This window comes from Procambarus clarkii, chromosome 30 (assembly GCF_040958095.1).
Source record: "Procambarus clarkii isolate CNS0578487 chromosome 30, FALCON_Pclarkii_2.0, whole genome shotgun sequence".
Classification (NCBI taxonomy): Eukaryota; Metazoa; Arthropoda; class Malacostraca; order Decapoda; family Cambaridae; genus Procambarus; species Procambarus clarkii.
Window position 1 is genome coordinate 27,275,463 of NC_091179.1, and position 20,773 is coordinate 27,296,235.

At 42.7% G+C, this 20,773-nt stretch overlaps 1 protein-coding gene across 2 annotated transcripts in view; it reads left to right on the top strand.

Moving 5' to 3' along the window:
• Positions 1–20,773, top strand: part of LOC123765536 (alpha-1-macroglobulin) — a 251,748-nt gene that overhangs the window by 151,804 nt on the left and 79,171 nt on the right. For both annotated transcript variants that reach the window (XM_069334071.1, XM_069334070.1), the window contains exons 16-17: positions 10,589–10,817; positions 14,804–15,027. In XM_069334071.1, coding sequence (XP_069190172.1) covers positions 10,589–10,817; positions 14,804–15,027 — 453 coding nt within the window. The remainder of the gene's footprint in view (positions 1–10,588; positions 10,818–14,803; positions 15,028–20,773) is intronic.

Genomic DNA, 20,773 nt, shown 5'->3' on the forward strand with positions numbered 1-20,773 from the left:
CCAAATTAGAAATCTTTCATATGAAGAAAGATTAACAAAGCTTAAGTTGCATTCACTGGAAAGGCGAAGAGTTAGGGGTGACATGATAGAGGTTTACAAGTGGATGAATGGACATAACCGGGGGGATATTAATAGGGTATTAAAAGTATCAACACAGGACAGAACACGAAACAATGGATATAAATTGGATAAGTTTAGATTTAGGAAAGACTTGGGTAAATACTGGTTCAGTAACAGGGTTGTTGATTTGTGGAACCAATTGCCGCGTAACATTGTGGAGGTGGGGTCCCTCGATTGTTTCAAGCACGGGTTGGACAAGTATATGAGTGGGATTGGGTGGTTATAGAATAGGAGCTGCCTCGTATGGGCCAATAGGCCTTCTGCAGTTACCTTTGTTCTTATGTTCTTAAATCCTAAAGTTTTTTTTTCAGTTATATCGTACTAAGACTAGGGAAAGGATAGGTCCATTAAAAACTGAGACAGGTCAAATAACAGATAGTAATGAAGAGATGAGTAGTATTTTTAATAAATATTTTGTATCTGTATTTACTAAAGAGGAACTTAACAATATGCCTTCAGCCGAACAAGTCTATGTGGGTGGGGACGAGGACAGGTTGACGAGTTTAGCAGTTACCAGGGAGGATGTTCTTAAACAAATAGTAAAACTCAAACCAAACAAATCCCCAGGGCCGGATGAAGTGTTTGCCAGGGTGCTTAAAGAATGCAAAGAGGAGCTTTGTGACCCACTGTCAACCATATTTAATAAATCAATAGAGTCGGGCAAAGTGCCAGAGTTTTGGAAAGTTGCTAATGTGATACCAGTTTTTAAGAAAGGAGATAGATCACTTGCGTCTAACTATCGACCAATTAGCCTAACGTCTATTGTGGGAAAGTTACTCGAATCTATAATAGCAAATAAAATTCGTCTTCATCTTGAAAAACATAAATTAATAATTGAGTCGCAACATGGTTTTATAAATGGCCGTTCATGTTTAACAAATTTGTTATCTTTTTATTCTAGCATAGTTGAGGCAGTTGATAGTGGTAAGGATTGTGATGTTGTGTACCTTGACTTTAGCAAAGCTTTTGATACAGTGCCACATGAAAGACTGATTAAAAAGATAGAGGCTCATGGTATTGGGGGTGCTATATTAAACTGGATTAGGGCATGGCTATACCAAAGGAAACAGAGTTAGTATAAATGGAGTCAAGTCGGAGTGGGGAAAATGTTGTAAGTGGAGTGCCTCAAGGCTCTGTCCTGGGACCTCTGTTGTTTATAATATATATAAATGATTTAGATTCAGGTTTGAGTAGCAACATTTGCAAAATTGCCGATGATACGAAAATCGGTAGGGAAATTAATTCGGAGGTTCACTTCAAGATCACTTGAAGATCACTTCAAGTTGATCTAGATAGGGTTTTGAAATGGTCAAAGGATTGGCAGATGCAGTTTAATGCTGATAAATGTAAAGTTCTGAGGTTAGGTAATGATGATAGAGTTACAAGATACGAGCTAGATGGTGTTGAGATTGCGAAGTCGGATTGCGAAAGGGATCTGGGAGTTATGATTAGTAAGAATTTAAAACAAAAGGATCAATGCATAAATGTTCGTAATAAGGCGAATCGGACACTTGGATTTATTAATCGCAGCGTTAGTAACAAGACACCTGGTGTGGTTCTCAAGCTATATCTTGCTCTAGTTAGGCCCCATTTAGATTTTGCAGTTCAGTTTTGGTCGCCATATTATAGAATGGATATAAATTCACTTGAACGTGTCCAGCGTAGGATGACTAAGTTAATTCCCCAAATTAGAAATCTTTCATATGAAGAAAGATTAACAAACCTTAAGTTGCATTCACTGGAAAGGCGAAGAGTTAGGGGTGACATGATAGAGGTTTACAAGTGGGTGAATGGACATAACAAAGGGGATATTAATAGGGTATTAAAAGTATCAACACAAGACAGAACACGAAACAATGGGTATAAATTGGATAAGTTTAGATTTAGGAAATACTTGGGTAAATACTGGTTCAGTAACAGGGTTGTTGATTTGTGGAACCAATTGCCACGTAACATTGTGGAAGTGGGGTCCCTCGATTGTTTCAAGCATGGGTTGGACATGTATATGAGTGGGATTGGGTGGTTATAAATAGGAACTGGGCCAACAGGCCTTCTGCAGTTGCCTTTGTTCTTATGTTCTTATGGTGTGCGATCCAGAAGTATTTTCACCTGTACTCTGGTTGCATGCGCCTTGGGTTACCTTCCCTAGGTGCCCTAGGTGCCCTTGTGGCTTTGGGTTATCTTCCACAATTTGCAGGGGGGGGGGACTACCTCCATTGAGGCCTTTTACTGCTCGGTAATTGCCCGCCTTTGGAGTCAGGTGGGGTGTTTCATGAACCTGTTTGTCTCTGGGTAGGAGGTAGTTTCGTCACTAGTAGGGGCGCGAGGTACTGTGCAGCTATTCTTCACCTGATATAGTGGCTGGCTCTGTTCCGCCTGGGTACAATGTACTCATACAGGGTTTCTTTTGTTTTTTGCCTGGTGGAAGGTCTGCCCTTGGTGTTGCTGCCACTTATTTATATATTGTCTTCTTGGTGGTTCTTCACTAGGACCGCGTGTGTGTGTATACGTCCCAGAGGTTCAGCATTTATTCGTTTTCTTGGTAGTTTGGGGCACCAGTTAGCAGTACCTTGCCTGGGCTTCAATTAGCAGAGCATCTAAGGGCCCAGGAAAACCCAACTGGGGCTCAATCGTCAAATGGACGTATCTCCTGGGTCCCATCTCGCTTCGTGCGAGTTCGAAGGTTGCTCTGTCTGTTGTTTCAGGGTGACAATAACATGTTTTGCCTCCGTCATGCTGCCTGTTGGGTCGGTGACACCTTCGACCCAGAGTCCTGCGAGTGGTGTTGCTTGTTCTCAAGATCACTCAGTCCACTAAAATTGAACTTAGGGTGCAGGCAGCTTCGGCGCTCCATGCGCATTATAGGTTGCTGCAGCGCGCTAGGTTGGTTGCTCCCCCGAATGTCCTGAGACTACGTTTTTTTTGGTTATAGGGACCCGGACATAGGGGTGTTAGTCACTTTAAATTTGGTTTCGTCAGCGCCCCCAGTTCCTTCCCCTTCTGTTGTTCATCCTGCTTCTCCCCACCCCCTGCTTCTGGCTCCGAAGCACCTGAGGGTTTCTGAGTCGGGGTAGGGTTTAGTTGGTGGTGAGACTCGGGCAGTTTCGGGGGAATGCCCCTTCTGGTGTGATGACGGAGACATTCGAGCCCGTTCCTCCAGCCAGTGCTTCTGGGTCTGACCAGTGAGCCCCATTCGGTTCAGCTTTTCCAGAGGCTTCTGCCATTTCTTTTTAAGGCAGGGGGTTTTGAGGACGACTCGGCCCTGGGTCCTGATGTGGAGGTTCCCGAGGTGGAGTTGACCTGGGGGACTTGGACCCCGTTTGACCCCACCTGGGTTTTGGTACCCTCTTAGCGGAGCTTGTTGTAGGGAGTATTTTTTTTCTTATCCCCCCCCTCCTTATACGAGTTTGATATGATGTCTACTCATCTCCGGGTTTGGTTCCAGGTACCTCAGGGCATTTTGGGCTCTTCTTTTCAGAGGTTTTCAGTCTCTCGCAATCTGCTGCATGAGATGCAGGAGGCCTTGCGGCTTACCTCCTTCATGACCCAGATTATGCCTCGATAATGGATCCTGCCTCTTTTTTTAATTCGGTTCTTTTCCTTACTGGGTTTGTTACGAAGTTCCGGAGTCGTCCTGGTTGGCAGACTGTCCTATCTTTTCGTTGGGGGGCATGGCATACGTTATGTCAGTCCTGCATGCTTGAGTGGTGAGAGGTCCTTACTGTTGTACAGGTTTACCTAGGGGGACAAGTTTGAGTGCTTCCATGTGTGTGTTCACCCCTCTCCTTCCTTGGGATGTCAGCCTTGTTCAGCTTCATGTGCAGGTTCCCTTCCTTTCGGCAGCCCTGGTAGCTGAGGACTTGTATGCCCGTGGTTATTTGGCTTCGGTCTTGCATTTCTTTTCCCCCCCTTCTCGATCTGTCTTCTGACTGGCTTTAGAAAGATGTGAAGGTGCTTGGGGCCGATCCTACGTCTGGTGCACTGGTGTCGGCGGTGTGGGCGTCGGCTGCTCTGTTGAAGTTGTTTGCACCGAACCTGCAGGAGGCAGTCTGTTCTTTGCTTCTCGTCTCACATGCCAGCAGGCATGCTGACATACCTGCTTTTTGCCCTTTGCTGTTTGCAGGGTCTGCGGTGGCGCAGTGTCTGCAAGCGGCCTCTTCTAGTTGTCATCCCATGTTGGACTCGTTGGTTCTCCGGGAATACCACGGTGAGTCTTCCTGGAAGGGTCGTGCCAGGGCTCAGGGTTCCTCCCAATGTAGTAGGCCAGTGGTGCCAGTTTCGGAGCGTACGCTGCCTTCGGAGATGACAGTAACTTGTCGACGCGGTGATCGCTCTGCTCGTCAGTTGGCTTCTCGTAAAGGGGTGTCGGGCCTTTCGTTGTTCGTCCCATTCCATTGATGGAACAATGAAAGGGGGGGGGGGGGAGGGCAGGCTTTATATTATCATAGCAATATGGAAGTTGTAGTGAAGGACCTGGTGACTCTAGTGGGAGCCCTGAGGACAGAGTTGGACTCTCTGCGGGAGGAGGTGCGTCAGCTTAAAAAACAACGAGAAGTAACGAAGGAGGAGACCAGCAGTAAAGGGACCTCGTCTTGGAGAGTTGCGAAAGACAGGGGCCTTAAGAAGACTTTGATAAAGCCGCCTTCAAACGCCATAGCAACTTCAAATTCATTTGACGTTTTGGAGGACGAGTGCTGTGGAGAGACTGTGGATCGCGCAAAAGGGAAAGCAACGAAGAGAAAGGAAGCGCAGGCCCCTCAGAAAGTAAAGGAAGTACCTAAGCAAACATTAGTTGTGGGAGATTCCCAGATAAGGTATTTGGATAGAACGTTTTGTGCTAGAGATAGGGGGAACAGGTTAAGGGTTTGCTATCCCGGAGCTGGCATTGGTGATATTATAAACAACATGAATGATATTATGGCTGGTAATGGGAACAATCCCATTATTTGCATTAGCGTGGGAGGAAATGATGTTGGTCGAGTCAGGAGTGAGGAACTGATTCAGAGGTATAAAACAGCCATAGAGTTAGTTAGGAGCAAGGGAGGAATCCCGATCATATGTGGCATTCTTCCAAGAAAGGGAGTGGGAAATGAATGGATATCGAGGGCACTTGGTGTCAATTGCCGGCTGGAAAGATATTGCAAATCAAATGCAATATCTTTCATAGACAACTGGGAACACTTCTATGGAAGAAATGAAATGTATGCTCGTGATGGGGTGCATCTATCGAGAGCTGGGGTTGTTGCTGTTGCGAACTCGCTAGAAGAAGTGGTTAGAGGTGTTTGTTTGGGTTTAAACTGTTAGTAGATAGAGGTATGGGAATTGATTTGGAGGAAGGAGGTAATAAAAGTATGTGTTTGTGGGAGAAAGGAATTGGCAAAACGATCAGGGAAAGAGAAGGTCCGCAAAATAACAATTCACTTAGGGTATATTACACTAACAGTAGAAGTCTAAGAAATAAAATTAACGAATTAAATGCTCTTGTCTGCACAGAAAAAATAGATATTATTGCACTTACCGAAACGTGGATGAATGTAGAAAATTGAGAACTATTAGCTGAATATCAAATATATGGATTTAAACTATTTCACACAGATAGATATATTAGACGAGGAGGTGGAGTAGCCATATATGTTAGGGACAATTTGAAATGTAGTCTCAAAGAGGGAATCAAAACAGAGCCACACACAGAAACTATTTGGATTGAATTAAACGAAAAAGCTAATAATATTATAATAGGAGTAATATATAGGCCACCAAATTTAGACAGAATGGAAGCAAAGCATCTATGGGATGAAATATCTAGAGCATCTAGATCTAACAGTATTTATGTCATGGGTGACTTTAATTTTAGCGGAATAAACTGGTTGAACAAAACAGGGAATAGTGAAGCAGAAGATTTTCTAGAATTAATTGACGATTGCTTTCTTACGCAACACATTAAGGAACCAACACGGGAAAATAATATTTTAGATTTAGTGTTAACTAACAGGGAAACGCAAATTAATGACATCGAAATAGGGAGTGAGCTAGGGAGCAGTGATCACAAAGAAATCAGATTTAGCATAGAATGGAATAGACCAGTAGGAGAAAATTCTGTTAAAGTGCCAGATTTTCGAAAAGCTGATTTTAATAGCCTAAGAAATTTTTTGGGTCAAATTGATTGGAAAGGCTTGGGTATGGGGTGTGGGCCGGTCTTGGAGCGAGACATGAACCCAGCGATAGGTGACTTAAATGGGGATTTCGATGTGGATTCAATATATAACTTATTTAAGAATATTCTAAACAAAGCACAGGAACGTAGTATACCATACAAATTGAATAGATCGTATACTAATGACCCAAAGTGGATAACAAAGAATTTGAAGAACCTTATAGGTAAAAAGAGAGCTTGGTACAAAAGGATTAAAAATGGGGAGGTCACTTTAGAACAGGAATTCGTACAACTGGTTAGAAATGTTAAAAAAGAGATAAGGAAAGCAAAAAGAAACTATGAAGTTCGCATAGCAGGGCAAGCAAAGACAAATCCTAAAGGGTTTTTTCAGTTATATCGTACTAAGACTAGGGAAAGGATAGGTCCATTAAAAACTGAGACAGGTCAAATAACAGATAGTGATGAAGAGATGAGTAGTATTTTTAATAAATATTTTGTATCTGTATTTACTAAAGAGGAACTTAACAATATGCCTTCAGCCGAACAAGTCTATGTGGGTGGGGACGAGGACAGGTTGACGAGTTTAGCAGTTACCAGGGAGGATGTTCTTAAACAAATAGTAAAACTCAAACCAAACAAATCCCCAGGGCCGGATGAAGTGTTTGCTAGGGTGCTTAAAGAATGCAAAGAGGAGCTTTGTGACCCACTGTCAACCATATTTAATAAATCAATAGAGTCAGGCAGAGTGCCAGAGTTTTGGAAAGTTGCTAATGTGATACCAGTTTTTAAGAAAGGAGATAGATCACTTGCGTCTAACTATCGACCAATTAGCCTAACGTCTATTGTGGGAAAGTTACTCGAATCTATAATAGCAAATAAAATTCGTCTTCATCTTGAAAAACATAAATTAATAATTGAGTCGCAACATGGTTTTATAAATGGCCGTTCATGTTTAACAAATTTGTTATCTTTTTATTCTAGCATTGTTGAGGCAGTTGATAGTGGTAAGGATTGCGATGTTGTATACCTTGACTTTAGCAAAGCTTTTGATACAGTGCCACATGAAAGACTGATTAAAAAAATAGTCTCATGGTATTGGGGGTGCTATATTAAGCTGGATTAGGGCATGGCTATACCAAAGGAAACAGAGAGTTAGTATAAATGGAATCAAGTCAGAGTGGGAAAATGTTGTAAGTGGAGTGCCTCAAGGCTCTGTCCTGGGAACTCTGTTGTTTATAATATATATAAATGATTTAGATTCAGGTTTGAGTAGCAACATTTGCAAATTTGCCGATGATACGAAAATCGGTAGGGAAATTAATTCGGAGGAGGACTCACTATCACTTCAAGTTGATCTAGATAGGGTTTTGAAATGGTCAAAGGATTGGCAGATGCAGTTTAATGCTGATAAATGTAAAGTTCTGAGGTTAGGTAATGATGATAGAGTTACAAGATACGAGCTAGATGGTGTTGTGATTGCGAAGTCGGATTGCGAAAGGGATCTGGGAGTTATGATTAGTAAGAATTTAAAACAAAAGGATCAATGCATAAATGTTCGTAATAAGGCAAACCGGACACTTGGATTTATTAATCGCAGCGTTAGTAACAAGACACCTGGTGTGGTTCTCAAGCTATATCTTGCTCTAGTTAGGCCCCATTTAGATTATGCAGTTCAGTTTTGGTCGCCATATTATAGAATGGATATAAATTCACTTGAACGTGTCCAGCGTAGGATGACTAAGTTAATTCCCCAAATTAGAAATCTTTCATATGAAGAAAGATTAACAAAGCTTAAGTTGCATTCACTGGAAAGGCGAAGAGTTAGGGGTGACATGATAGAGGTTTACAAGTGGATGAATGGACATAACCGGGGGGATATTAATAGGGTATTAAAAGTATCAACACAGGACAGAACACGAAACAATGGATATAAATTGGATAAGTTTAGATTTAGGAAAGACTTGGGTAAATACTGGTTCAGTAACAGGGTTGTTGATTTGTGGAACCAATTGCCGCGTAACATTGTGGAGGTGGGGTCCCTCGATTGTTTCAAGCACGGGTTGGACAAGTATATGAGTGGGATTGGGTGGTTATAGAATAGGAGCTGCCTCGTATGGGCCAATAGGCCTTCTGCAGTTACCTTTGTTCTTATGTTCTTATGTTCTTATGTTCGTGCTGTTTGTCCACATCTGGTCCCAATTTGTGGGCCTTTCGAGTCACTTCTTGGAGCCTGTGGTGACGTTGGGTGGCCCCTCCTTCATCAGGGGGGGGGGGGGAGGGGGCTGGCAGGGCAGGTCTCTCCTGTGCCTGATCAAGTCATACTTGGAGTGGGTTTGCTTGGGCGTGGTCAAGACGACTTCGTCTTTCAGGTGGGTTTCTCGCCTGTTTCCGGTTGCAAAACGGGACTGTGCGGACCTGCGGTTCATTCTGGACTTGTCCCATCTGAACTCTTGGGTCTATTGCCCCCCTCCTTTCGGATGACTACTGTCCCAGGTCTGTCTTGTTTTGGAGCTAGGTGCTTGGATGGTGTCCCTGGACCTTCGAGATGTGCTGGTGAGAGGCCTCACTGATTGAAGGTCCTTGGCGTGCTGGTGAGAGGCCTCACTGATTGAAGGTCCTTGGTGTGCTTGAGTCCTCCCTAGTTGAAGGTCCTTGGCTCCCTGTTCTTACCAAATAACGTAATAAGAATCGAGTTTAGTTTGCCTAATGTATTCATTAGCCCCCTCTTATGAACAGCTCTTTGGTTTGCCTCAGGTCCTGAAATCACACGCCTCGAGCCACAGCTGTCTGGTATTAATACAGTATGACCCGATGCCTGAATTCTTTATGGAAAAACCTCCAGTTATCTTGAGGTTATCTTGAGATGATTTCGGGGCTTTCAGTGTCCCCGCAGCCCGGTCCTCGACCAGGCCTCCACCCCTAGGAAGCAGCCCGTGACAGCTGACTAACACCCAGGTATCTATTTTACTGCTATGTAACAGGGGCATTGGGTGAAAGAAACTCTGCCCATTGTTTCTCGCCGGCGCCTGGGATCGAACCCAGGATCACAAGTCCAGCGTGCTGTCCACTCGGCCGACCGGCTCCCAATCGGTTGTCCAGATTTCAGTCCGGATATAGACTAGTTGGTAGAAAGTTACCCAAATTTGATTTAAGCTCTCTGCTTGTATACTTGCATCGGGACAAACCTCCGATCATCCGGATTCTATGGACATTCATCCGGGTAAAGACATAAAACTATCTGGATGCGATGATGTCCGGATGACCCCGTTATCCGGTTATCGGAATCCAGATAATCGAGCTCATGTGGTATGCCACTCTTTCGGCTTTCTTTGTAGTATGTCTTGGGACGATATTCGGGCACCCACGGTTTTGGAAGTCGAACATGGTCCTGGCCGCCAGATATCTAGTAAATGTCCAAGTTCCTCTGTAGCCTTGTGTGACCTTTGGATGCCTGTCGTGGCTGTCTGTCTCTACCTCGCTTTGAGACATGGAGTGCTGCTGCCTTCCTGGTATGTCTCTCTTTGACTTTTCTGTGGGTAGTTAGCTTCAGGGAGGGCTTTAAGGGCTCCCCAACAGAAAACCAGCATTGAATGTAATGAAACGCCAGTTTCTGGGTGAGCCCCAGAGGCTCCCTGACACCCTCTATCTCTTTGGTTGGCGGCTCTCATCATTCCAGAACTGCTGGGTTGCAGGCTCACCCAGGTAGGCTCAAAATTGAGGGGATTAGTTGGATGAAGTGTTGCTTTTTTTATAGGGTGAGTTCTTTTTCTATTTTGAGGACATGGCTCGCAATTTTCAACCAGATATTGGTCTGTTTTGATTCGCCTACCATTTTGAGTCTTTCCTCGGTCGATGGCAAGTATGACATACTTTAAATGTAAAGTGCTCATAAGCCATTTCTCACTGCACCTGTCTGAGGGGGCCAGGTTCTGGCTCGTGATCCCCCGGTAAGCATATGAATTCTGTGACTGATTACGCAAACTAATATAGCGCTATATCAATTCAAATAGCTTCACGGAGCCTTTGGGCTTGCCCAGACACTGCCGTTTCATTACATTCAATGCTGTTTTTTTTATTTATATGCCTACTTTATTAATACAATTTTTATCTTCAAAGGAGTCTCAGATGAGTGTGTTGACAAAATAATAATAATTGTGATTTTGAAGAAACATTCTTAGCAATATTAGGTTAACTTTTGCCAATATATTAGTATGTTATGCAATATTCAGTTTTACATAATACATTTCAAGATAACATTACTTATTTTTTAATAAATACATTTAATACTACTAATTGGATTATTTTGTTATGCAGTGCCTCGGGTGTGAGTAGTGAACAACTAAACTTACCTGACACGATTACTGAATGGGTGGGAAAAGCTGTGTGTGTCCACCCAGAAAAAGGTCTTGGTGTCTCCAAGCCGGCCTCCATCACCACCTTCACACTATTTTTCATCGACCTCACTCTCCCACCGACTGTCAAACGTGGTGAGATTCTCCCGGTGAAGATATCCATCTTTAACTACCATGAAGCGGCTTTACCGGTATGTTTTTGGCTACTCAATGACACACTTTTATAAATGGTAACGCTCACACATACACATGGTTGGGTTGACTGTGTCTAACTGAACCTAAAAAAAAAGGCTTTTTGATAGTCAAACACAAGAGGCTGTTTTGGAAACTGGAACATGCTGGAGGGGTGACAGGGAGACTTCTGAGAAAGATGAAAAATGTTCTGACAGACAGATGAGGGCAGTAATCGGAGACAATGTATCTGACTGGAGGAGTGTTACTAAAGGAGTACCACAGGGTTCAGTTCTTGCACCAGTAATGTTCAGCATCTACATAAACCAGAATTATATGAACATATTTGCTGGTGACGCTAAGCTACTAGGGAAGATAGGAGACCTAGATGATTGTCATGCCCTTCAAATTGATCAAGATTAAAATAAAAGTTTGGAGTCTCATGTGGCAAATGGAATTCAATGTAAATAAAACCAGCATTGAATCTAATTTAGCGCCATTTTCAGGATAGTCCCGTAGGTTCCCTGGAGCTATTGGACTGATATTAGCTAATATTAGTATGGGGCTTCAGTCATATGGAGTTGTCATGCCTACCAGAAAGCACTAGCTTGAACATGGTCCCCTTAGAGACGAAGGAAGCAATGGCCTATGAAACTCACATATATGAAAGTATTCATATCTGCCATCGACAGGGGATGAGTATCCGGAAAGATACACTTCAAAACAGACCCCACCTGCTGGAAATAATGCAACCTGAGACTGAACAGAGTCCCGAAACTCCCCGAACAAGCAAACAAGCAGCACATTGTCACACCGCGCCGCTCGTTCGCCCTGACCCCCCCCTCCCGGGAGGGGAGGGGGGGGTCCCAACCCACGAAGTCGGCAGCCAGTATTATATATTAATATAATATATATTATATTATATTAATATAATATATTATATTAATATAATATATTATATTAAGAACATGAATTATTTACTTATTTGTGTTAGTTTAGTTTAGGTTAAGATTGGTTAGGTTAGGTTAGGTAGGGTTGGTTAGGTTCAGTCATATATCTGTGTTAGTTTTAACTCAAATTTAAACACATTAACTTATTCATAATGAAATGGGCAGATTTATTATTTCATAAGAAAAAAAAAAATAGAAAAATATATAAATTCAGGAAAACTTAGCTTATTAGGCAAATTGGGCCCTGCATAGTAGGCAGGTACAATGTTCTGGCTCCTAGGTACAACGCATGCACACACACACACACACGCACACGCACACGCACACGCACACGCACACACACATACACACATTATATATATATTGTTGTTGTTACCATTTCATATATATATATATATATATATATATATATATATATATATATATATATATAATATTATATAATATGAAATGGTAGCAACAACATACCGGAAACGTCCAAAATCAGAGCACAAATCACCAAGAAAATTGAAGAGGGAAATACCGCAAGTGCTATTAGAGTCCTCACCAGTGACGAGAAAATTGCTCCTCGAAACTTAGCCACAGCACGGGCCCTGCAAAGAAAGCACCCACCCAGAGCCCCTCAAGGCGACAACATCGTTCCGCCATGAGCCGACACCATTTCAGACCCATTAATCGTTGGTGAATCTGAGGTCTACAAAGCAGCCCTTTCTTTTCCACCTGGGTCAGCAGGCGGCTTTACAGGGTTAAAACCTCAACACATCAAGCAAATGTTAAATCCTGCGGTTAGTGATGCTGCACAAGATCATCTTATGAAACGCACAAGGTTCGTCAACATGTGCCTGGCTGGTGATATACCTGAGGTCATCAGACCTCTTTTTTTTTGGTGCCTCCCTCTGTGCTCTCAAAAAGGACGAAGGAATCAGGCCAATTGCTGTTGGCAACACTCTCCGACGCCCGATTGCCAAGGCTGCTTCGAGGGTTGTCAGCCAGCAAGTGGCTGAATTGCTGAAACCAATCCAGCTAGGATTTGGATTCCCCCAAGGCTGTGAAGCGGCTGCCCATGCAGCACGAGCATACATCACCAACATTTCTGATGAAAAGGCCCTGCTCAAACTGGACTTTAAGAATGCCTTCAACATGGTCAGAAGAGATGTTGTACTTTGTGCCGTACATCGCCATTTCCGGCCCCTCTACCCGTTCGTACTATCGTGCTACAGTGGTGAGTCAAAACTGCTCTTTGGTGAACATGAAATCAGATCATGTGAAGGTGTTCAGCAAGGTGATCCTCTTGCTCCCCTTCTTTTCTGCTTAGTCTTAAAAGAAATCACCGAAAGCTTGTCCAGCGAGTTCAACATCTGGTTTTTGGATGATGGCACTATAGCTGGCACCGTAGACCATCTCTTGGCAGATATCAGGAAAATAAGGGAGCAAGAAGTAAGCCTGGGTCTTGTCCTGAACCCTTCCAAGTGTGAAGTAGTCTCTTCCAACCCAGACATCGTAGCTAGAATAAGGTCTGCCTTGCCTGGAGCCCATGTCATTAGGGCCGAGAACAGCACCCTCCTTGGAGCTCCCCTCGGGTCTAACGCCATTGAGAAGATCCTTGACAAGAAAATCGCAGACCTTAGGAGGATGGAAGACAGAATAGGTAACATCGATGCCCACGATGCTTTTTATCTCCTCACCAAATGCCTATCCCTTCTGAGGCTAACCTACTTTCTGAGGTGCGCCCCATCTTACGACAGCCGAAAGCTTGAAGAGTATGACCTCTTACTGAAGACCATGCTGGAAAAAGTTGTTAACCTTTCCCTCAACGAATGCCAGTGGAAACAAGCCACTCTTCCTGTTAGGCTCGGTGGCTTGGGTGTCCGCACCGCCACCCAAATTGCTGTCCCAGCCTTCCTGTCTTCCTCTTCAGCATCAGATGACCTGGTTAAGGAAATTCTACCTGACACCCTGAGTGATGTAGCGGGGATACAGGACTCCCACTACACGGAATGCGACATGAAATGGGGTGCCATGGCAGACCCAGCACTCAGACCAGCCATGCCGAAAGCCAAGAAACAATCCAGTTGGGACAGCCCCATTGTAGACAAAGAAGCTACAGCTTTGCTGGAGGCAGCAACAACCCCCAGTGATCGTGCACGCCTCACAGCTGTGCAGGCTCCCCATGCAGGGGACTTCATTTTGGCAGCCCCTATGTCTGTGACGGGCACACGTCTTGATTCGCAGGAGCTCCGTATTGCAGTCGCTCTCCATCTTGCTGCCCCTATCCACACTGTTCATAGGTGTATTTGCGGCGAGGCAGATGCTGACGAATATGGATTGCATGGCCTGCACTGTGGAAAATCTGGTGGTTGGCACACTAGACACGACGAAGTCAATGACATCATTAAAAGAAGCCTTGTCTCTGCTCAGTGTCCAGCGGAGAGAGCCCCGCAACCTACTGAACCGTGACTGTTAGCTTTGCCGGCCGACCAGACGGAATCACACTGCGTCCGTGGAAGGGTGGCAGACAGTTGGCATGGGACTATTCTTGCGTATCCACCCTGGCAACCACATACATCAACCTCTCTGCCGGCACAGCAAGAGCCGCGGCAACACGCAGAGAAAGACAAGTCAGCCAAGTACAGGCAATTAGATCATCGGTACAACTTCGTTCCAATAGGGTCTGAGACCCTTTGCCCATGGGGAGAGAGTGCAAGAAGGTTTCTTAAGGATCTTGGTTCCAAGCTCATTGACACAACAAGAGACCCTAGAGCAGCAAGATTTATCTTTCAGCGCCTAAGTGTCGCGATCCAGAGGGGGAATGCTCGCTGCATCCTCGGTTCCTGCCCAGCGTCGGAGGAGTTCGAGGAAATCTATAGCCTCTAGAAAGCAAATTTTTTTTTGTGTCCTCTTAATGTTAATTTTAACATTTTCCTCTTAATGTTCCTTTGTGTCTTTCTCTCCCCCCTCTCTCTCTCTCTCTCTCTCACTTTCTAAGAGTCAAACTGCTAAATGTCAAATTGGCTAAGCATTTTCTCCTGACAACTTCCTTTTACATCCTCCTGCAGGTTAAGGTGAAGCTTGAAGAGAGCAGTGAATATGTGATTCTAGAGGAGCCTGAGAGCCAGAAGGATGCAAGTCATCACAGTTCCTGCATCCCTCCACAAGAGAAGGCTGTTCACACTATAAAGATTCGTTCATTAGTACTTGGGGAAGTTAACCTTACAGTTACTGCTTTTGTTGACGAACTGTACCCAGAGGTGTGTGGTTCCGAGTACATCATAAGTCAGAGGTGAGCATTCTGAATTAACCAGTTACCAGTCTCTTTGGTGTAGTGGTAAGACACACGCCTGGCGTTCCGCGAGCGCTTTGTCATGGGTTCGTATCCTGGCCAGGGAGGATTTACTGGGCGCAAATCCTTAACTGTAGCCACTGTTTAACTCAACAGTAAAATGGGTACTTGGTTGTAACAATGATTCTTTGTGGGGATCGTATTCTAGGGACCTGCCCGAAACGCTACGCGTACTAGTGGCTGTACAAGAATGTAACAACTCTTGTATATATCTAAAAAAAAAAAAAAAAAAAAAAAAAACTCGTTCACTTTTTCTTTACAAAATACAAAAGTTTAAAATTGTATATACATTTCTGTAATTGTAATAATTGCATGGCTTGAGTTCAAGCTTATTGTACCCACTTGCTTACCATTAATTGAGTGGTGTGATATTTTTCTAACCACAATGAATTGTTGGTCAAATTTTAATTTCATAAGTAAGAATTCTGACACTACTACTTTCCTTTCAATGCCTTTCACTAATTTGGGTGTTTAGTTGAATTTCATGTCACTTCGTACCGACCGTATCCTGTACTGTCCCATTTTCCTTGTTCCATTCCCTTCCAACATTGCTTTGTTTTCCCTGTCGATGCCCTGTGCATCTTAACCTGTCCACTGTGGAAATCATACATGTTCGGGCCTTGGGCCCCGTTGGAACCCGCTTGGGTTTTTGTACCCTCTGAGCAAGGTTGGTTGTTACAGGGAGTGGGTTTTCTGTCTCTCTCTCCTCGTATGAGTTGGATTTGGTGTCGATCCCTCCCCGGGTTCGGTTCTGTGCTCTCTTGTATTCTTTGGTCCCGTCCTTCTGAAGGTTTTTGGCCTCCTGCAACCCGCCTCATATAGTGCAGGCCATTGCAGCTTACCCCCTGTGCGACCTGGATTATGCATCCATAAATGGATCCTTCTTCCTTTTTGTTTGGATCTTCTTTTCCTTACTGGGTTCATTATGAGGTTCTGGAGTCGTCCTTGCTTGCAGACTGCCCCTATTTCTCGTTGAGGGCATGGCATACGTTCTGTCAATTTCACACGCTCGAGTGGCACGAGACTCATACGTTTGTCCAGGTTTTCCTAGGGGGGCGAATTTAAGCACCTCAATGCGTGCTTGTTCGCCCCTGTCCTTCCTCGGGATGTCGGCATTGTGCAGCTTCACTTGCAGGTTCCCACCCTCTCGGATGCCCTGGTCGCTGAGTACTTACGAGCTGTCCTAGGCCTGGCTTGAGGAGGACGTGGTGTCGCTTGGGGCCAATCCTGGGTCTAGGGCATTGGTCTCTGCAAGTATGTGCGTCGTCTGCTAGTTTCGGAGCCGGTCCAGCCTTCGGAACCGTCTTCATCTGGTCGGCGCGGTGATCGCTCTGTGTGGTGGTCGGGTTCACGTAAATGCCATTGGCCCTTTCGCAGCTTGTCCCATTGACTCCCCCGGCGATGGGGGGAGGTTCGCTTTGTTTGCTCACGCCTGATCTCACGATTTGTGGACCTTTCGGTTCGTTTTGTGCGACCTGCGGTGGTGTTGGGTGGTTGGGGGTACTGGCAAGAACTAATTATATTGTGTTTGGCTAGAATAAAGTAAAGCTGCTTGTAGATTAGCTTTTCAAAATATTTTTGACAAGGTTGGCAGAACTGATATCAGTCTGAAATTGTTGACATCAGTGAAATCGCCACATTTATGGACTGGAGTGACTCGCTTTTTTTTTTTTTTTTTTTTTTTTTAAAGAATATCCATAAAGGTTTGGAATTAAAGTGATTTGTTGTAGAGCAATGCAATGGCAGGAGCTAGAAATCTGGAGGCTTTTTTGTAAATTAGAGTTGGTATCTCAGCAAGGGCACTTGACTTTATTTTAAGAGAGGATTATCTCATTAACATGTGGAATCAGCGGGAGTTAGGTACAGTGACTCTGGATAGTTACCTGTAAGATAGTCCTTAACATTAGTTAGGGAGGATGGAATATCATTAGCAAGAGATATGCCAATGGATGAGAAGAACCTATTGCCTTCAATAGCAGTGTCGAAGGCTGAAAGCACACCATCGTCATTGGATAGGAGTATTGTTTTGTTATTCAAAATCTATTTTGATCCTAATATTTGAGAAATAGTGTTCCATGTTTTCTTAATGTTGCCATTAATTTGGTTAAATTATTTTCGTAGTATTATATTTTCTCTTTTTAATTATTTTAGACAGCATTGATATGTAAATCTTTGAAACTTCTTTGGAGACGACTCCTATCCTATACTTCTTCTCATGGTCAAGTTTTTTTTTAATAGATTTAAGTATACCCTTTAAAAGCCGTGGAGTGTTTAACCTTTTAGTTGTGACTTGTTTCGTTAGCATTGGACAGTGGGTGTTATAGAGGCTCAGAGTTTTCTGAAGAAATGTTTGCACTGCTAGGATGATGTTCACTATGTTACCTAATTCAGTCTCCCAGTTGATATTAGCAGCAGCAGCAGCAGCAATAAAGTTGCTTATAGAAGTTTCATTGTGCAGCCTAAAGCTTATCTTCATTATATCTAGAGGTAGTAAATTAATGTTGGTTAGGAAAAATGTGAGGTAATGGTCTGTAGTCCTATCAGTGAATATCCCTGAAGTAATTAGGGAAGTTATGTTAGTCCAGATGTGGTCAAAAGCAGAGGCAGTCGTATCAATGATTCTAGTAGGTTTAGTGATTAAGGGTATGAGGAAGCAGGAATTCATACAGTTGAGGAAACTAGCAGCATGAGAGGTTATTAGTCTCTCAGAGGTTAATATTTAAATCCATTGATATTATTAGTTGGTTTTGTTAAGTCTGTTAGACTGCCCCCACAGTCAGGACAGCCTCGACACCCTAGACTCTGAAACAGGCAAAGATATACTCTCCACAGGAGTCTCTAGTTCTAATTACTTTTAAGCATGTCAGTTCTTGGTGGTAGTAAAGAGCAGTGCCACCACCTTTCTGAATTGGTAGACAGTTGTGAATTGCTGAGTAGTTTGGTATGTTAAATAGTTGTGTAGTATCCTTATCCTCTTTTAATCACGTTTCAGTAACTATAACAAAGGAGAATTTGTCAACTGTTTGTATTGGAGCGCTAACATCATCAAAGTGTTTACTTAGAGATCTTACATTCAAGTTTATTACATAAACGTTGTGATTATGTATTAATGCATTGTTTACATCATGTGCTGTTTAATACCTGCAATTTTGATCATTAAAGTGATGATTGTCATAGATACTAGACTAATATGTAGCCTTCAATGATTTAAGCTCTACCACTCTTCCAATAACCGTTGGAGTGCCACAGAGCAGTGTCTTGGGACCTCTCCTATTTCTTATGTACATCAATGATCTGCCTAATGTCTCTAACATTCTGAAACCTATATTGTTTGCTGATGATACTACCCTCATCTACTCAGACCCCAACCCCCACACATTAAATAGTGTTACGAATAATGAATTAAAAAAAAGTTCACTTATGGATGTGTACCAACAAACTCTCACTAAACATAAAAAAGACCTACTACATCTTATTTGGAAGCAAATCAACAAATGCAATTCAGCTTCAGATAGACAATGTTAATATCAGTAATGAAAATGATGGAAAGTTTCATGGCATATTCCTAAACAACAGACTTTCAGCACCAACATTCAACACATATCTAAAAGTCTCTCAAACAGTTGGTATACTCTACAAAATAAGATATTATGTACCTAACTCTGCTCTCCTCTCACTGTATTATGCACTAATCTATCCCTATCTTAATTGTGGTATCTGTGCATGGGGTTAAACCACTGCAAACCACCTAAAGTCGATCATCACCCAGCAAAAATCCGCTATTAGAATAATAACAAACTCTGTTTTCAGACAACACTCAGCTCCCTTGTTAAAATCCCTTAACATGCTAAACATAAACTCACTCCACATATTCTCTTGTGTCAATTACATTTACAAAACCCTGTTCTTAAATGCAAACCCTGCTCTGAAACTCTCCCTGGACAGATGTAATAGGACCCATTATCACCACACCAGAAATAAATATCTCTTTGATATCCCCAGAGTCGAGCTTAATCTGCGTAAACACTCTCTGCAAATAAAGGGACCTGGTATATGGAACTCGCTCCCTAATGAATTGAAAAGCTGTCCAACTTTTGCCTCATTCAAAAACAAAACCAAAAAGTACCTAATTTCATCTTCATAGTGTCCTACCTTGTGCTTTAAATGCACTGTATCTAGTGCTACCCAATCCCCCGATATTTATGTACCTAATCCAAACAACTTCACCATTGCTATTTTTCTTATATGTGGTATCGATATGCTGTATTGCGCCTATTAATCTTTGTTAAATTACCAATCAAGCTGTTAATTCAATCAGTGCTACCGATGTGCTTTAATATACCTACTAATCTCTCTCTCATCTCATTTTTTTTCTTGCAATGTACCTGTTATCACTTTATAAATTTTAGTAGAATTCACCTACTGAAAATTATGTTGGATTAAGGACCTGCCCAAAATGCTGCGCGTACTAGTGGCTTTACAAGAATGTTAACACCATGCTATGTATCCTCACAAACTCAATATACCTTCTTGTGTGGTGTGTGTGTGTGTGTGTGTGTGTGTGTGTGTGTGTGTGTGTGTGTGTGTGTGTGTATGTATGTATGTATGTATGTATATGTGTGTGTATATATATATATATATATATATATATATATATATATATATATATATATATATATATATATATATATATATATATATATATATAATTAAATTATTTATTTATTTATTATAAGTTTAGTTCTAGGCCTATACTAGTTTGCATAAGTGGGCTGTTTATCGGTTAATAAGAAAAAAACGGCAATTATGAAAAAGATCTAGATATAAAAAATATACAAAATTATACAAAAATGAGGTAGATTGCTTTGAGGTACTCTGGAAGTAATAATTTGCACCAGGAGACACAGGCAAAGCCAGGGGTACAATCGAGCAAGAGAGTATGGAGCGGCTAGGTAACAAAGGAACCTAGGTTACCTCTCCTGCATTTGGTGACGAGGGAGTTAAGATGAGGCATTGATAGGGTTAATCAGGTGAGACAAACCACATTGGGTGAGGAATGTGTTGTTATCCTGAACACATTGTGTTGAGGATATGTGTTACATCTCAACACACATTTTTGCGCTACCGCTCACAGGATGAGTATGGGGTGCACAATAAACTAGCCGACTTCGGAGGCAACAATAAAAAAAATTATCTCAACACATAGCTGTAATTGCAACAATTACAATTACTGTTATTGCAATTGTAATCATCTTGCCTGTAGAAGTTTTCCTCACTTTTATCATATCATCAAACATGTCTCTAACAAAGCACTGATGAATCACACCTCGGTTTTGATTTCCGGATTTGACGTAGGCGGTAGAGGAGTTCCTGTCTTTTTCTGGTCAAGCACACGTTGATGTAAATCCCCTTTTAAGAGGATACAGCAGTCTGGACAATATCAGATTTTAGGGACTGGGTGGTTAGTTTGAGGCGAATTTTTGTGTGGGTTAGTCCTGCTGAATTATTTTTGCCTATTATGTAGGCAGCAATTATGCCTGTTTTGTTGACCTCACGTGCAGTTGGTCTTTTATGATAGCATGTACAATGTCAATACACTTCTTACCTTCACTTTCCTCTGACATGTCTGAAGATGACATTATAAGAGTCCAGCAACTTTTGCCAGTCTTGTTCATCCTAGAAGATA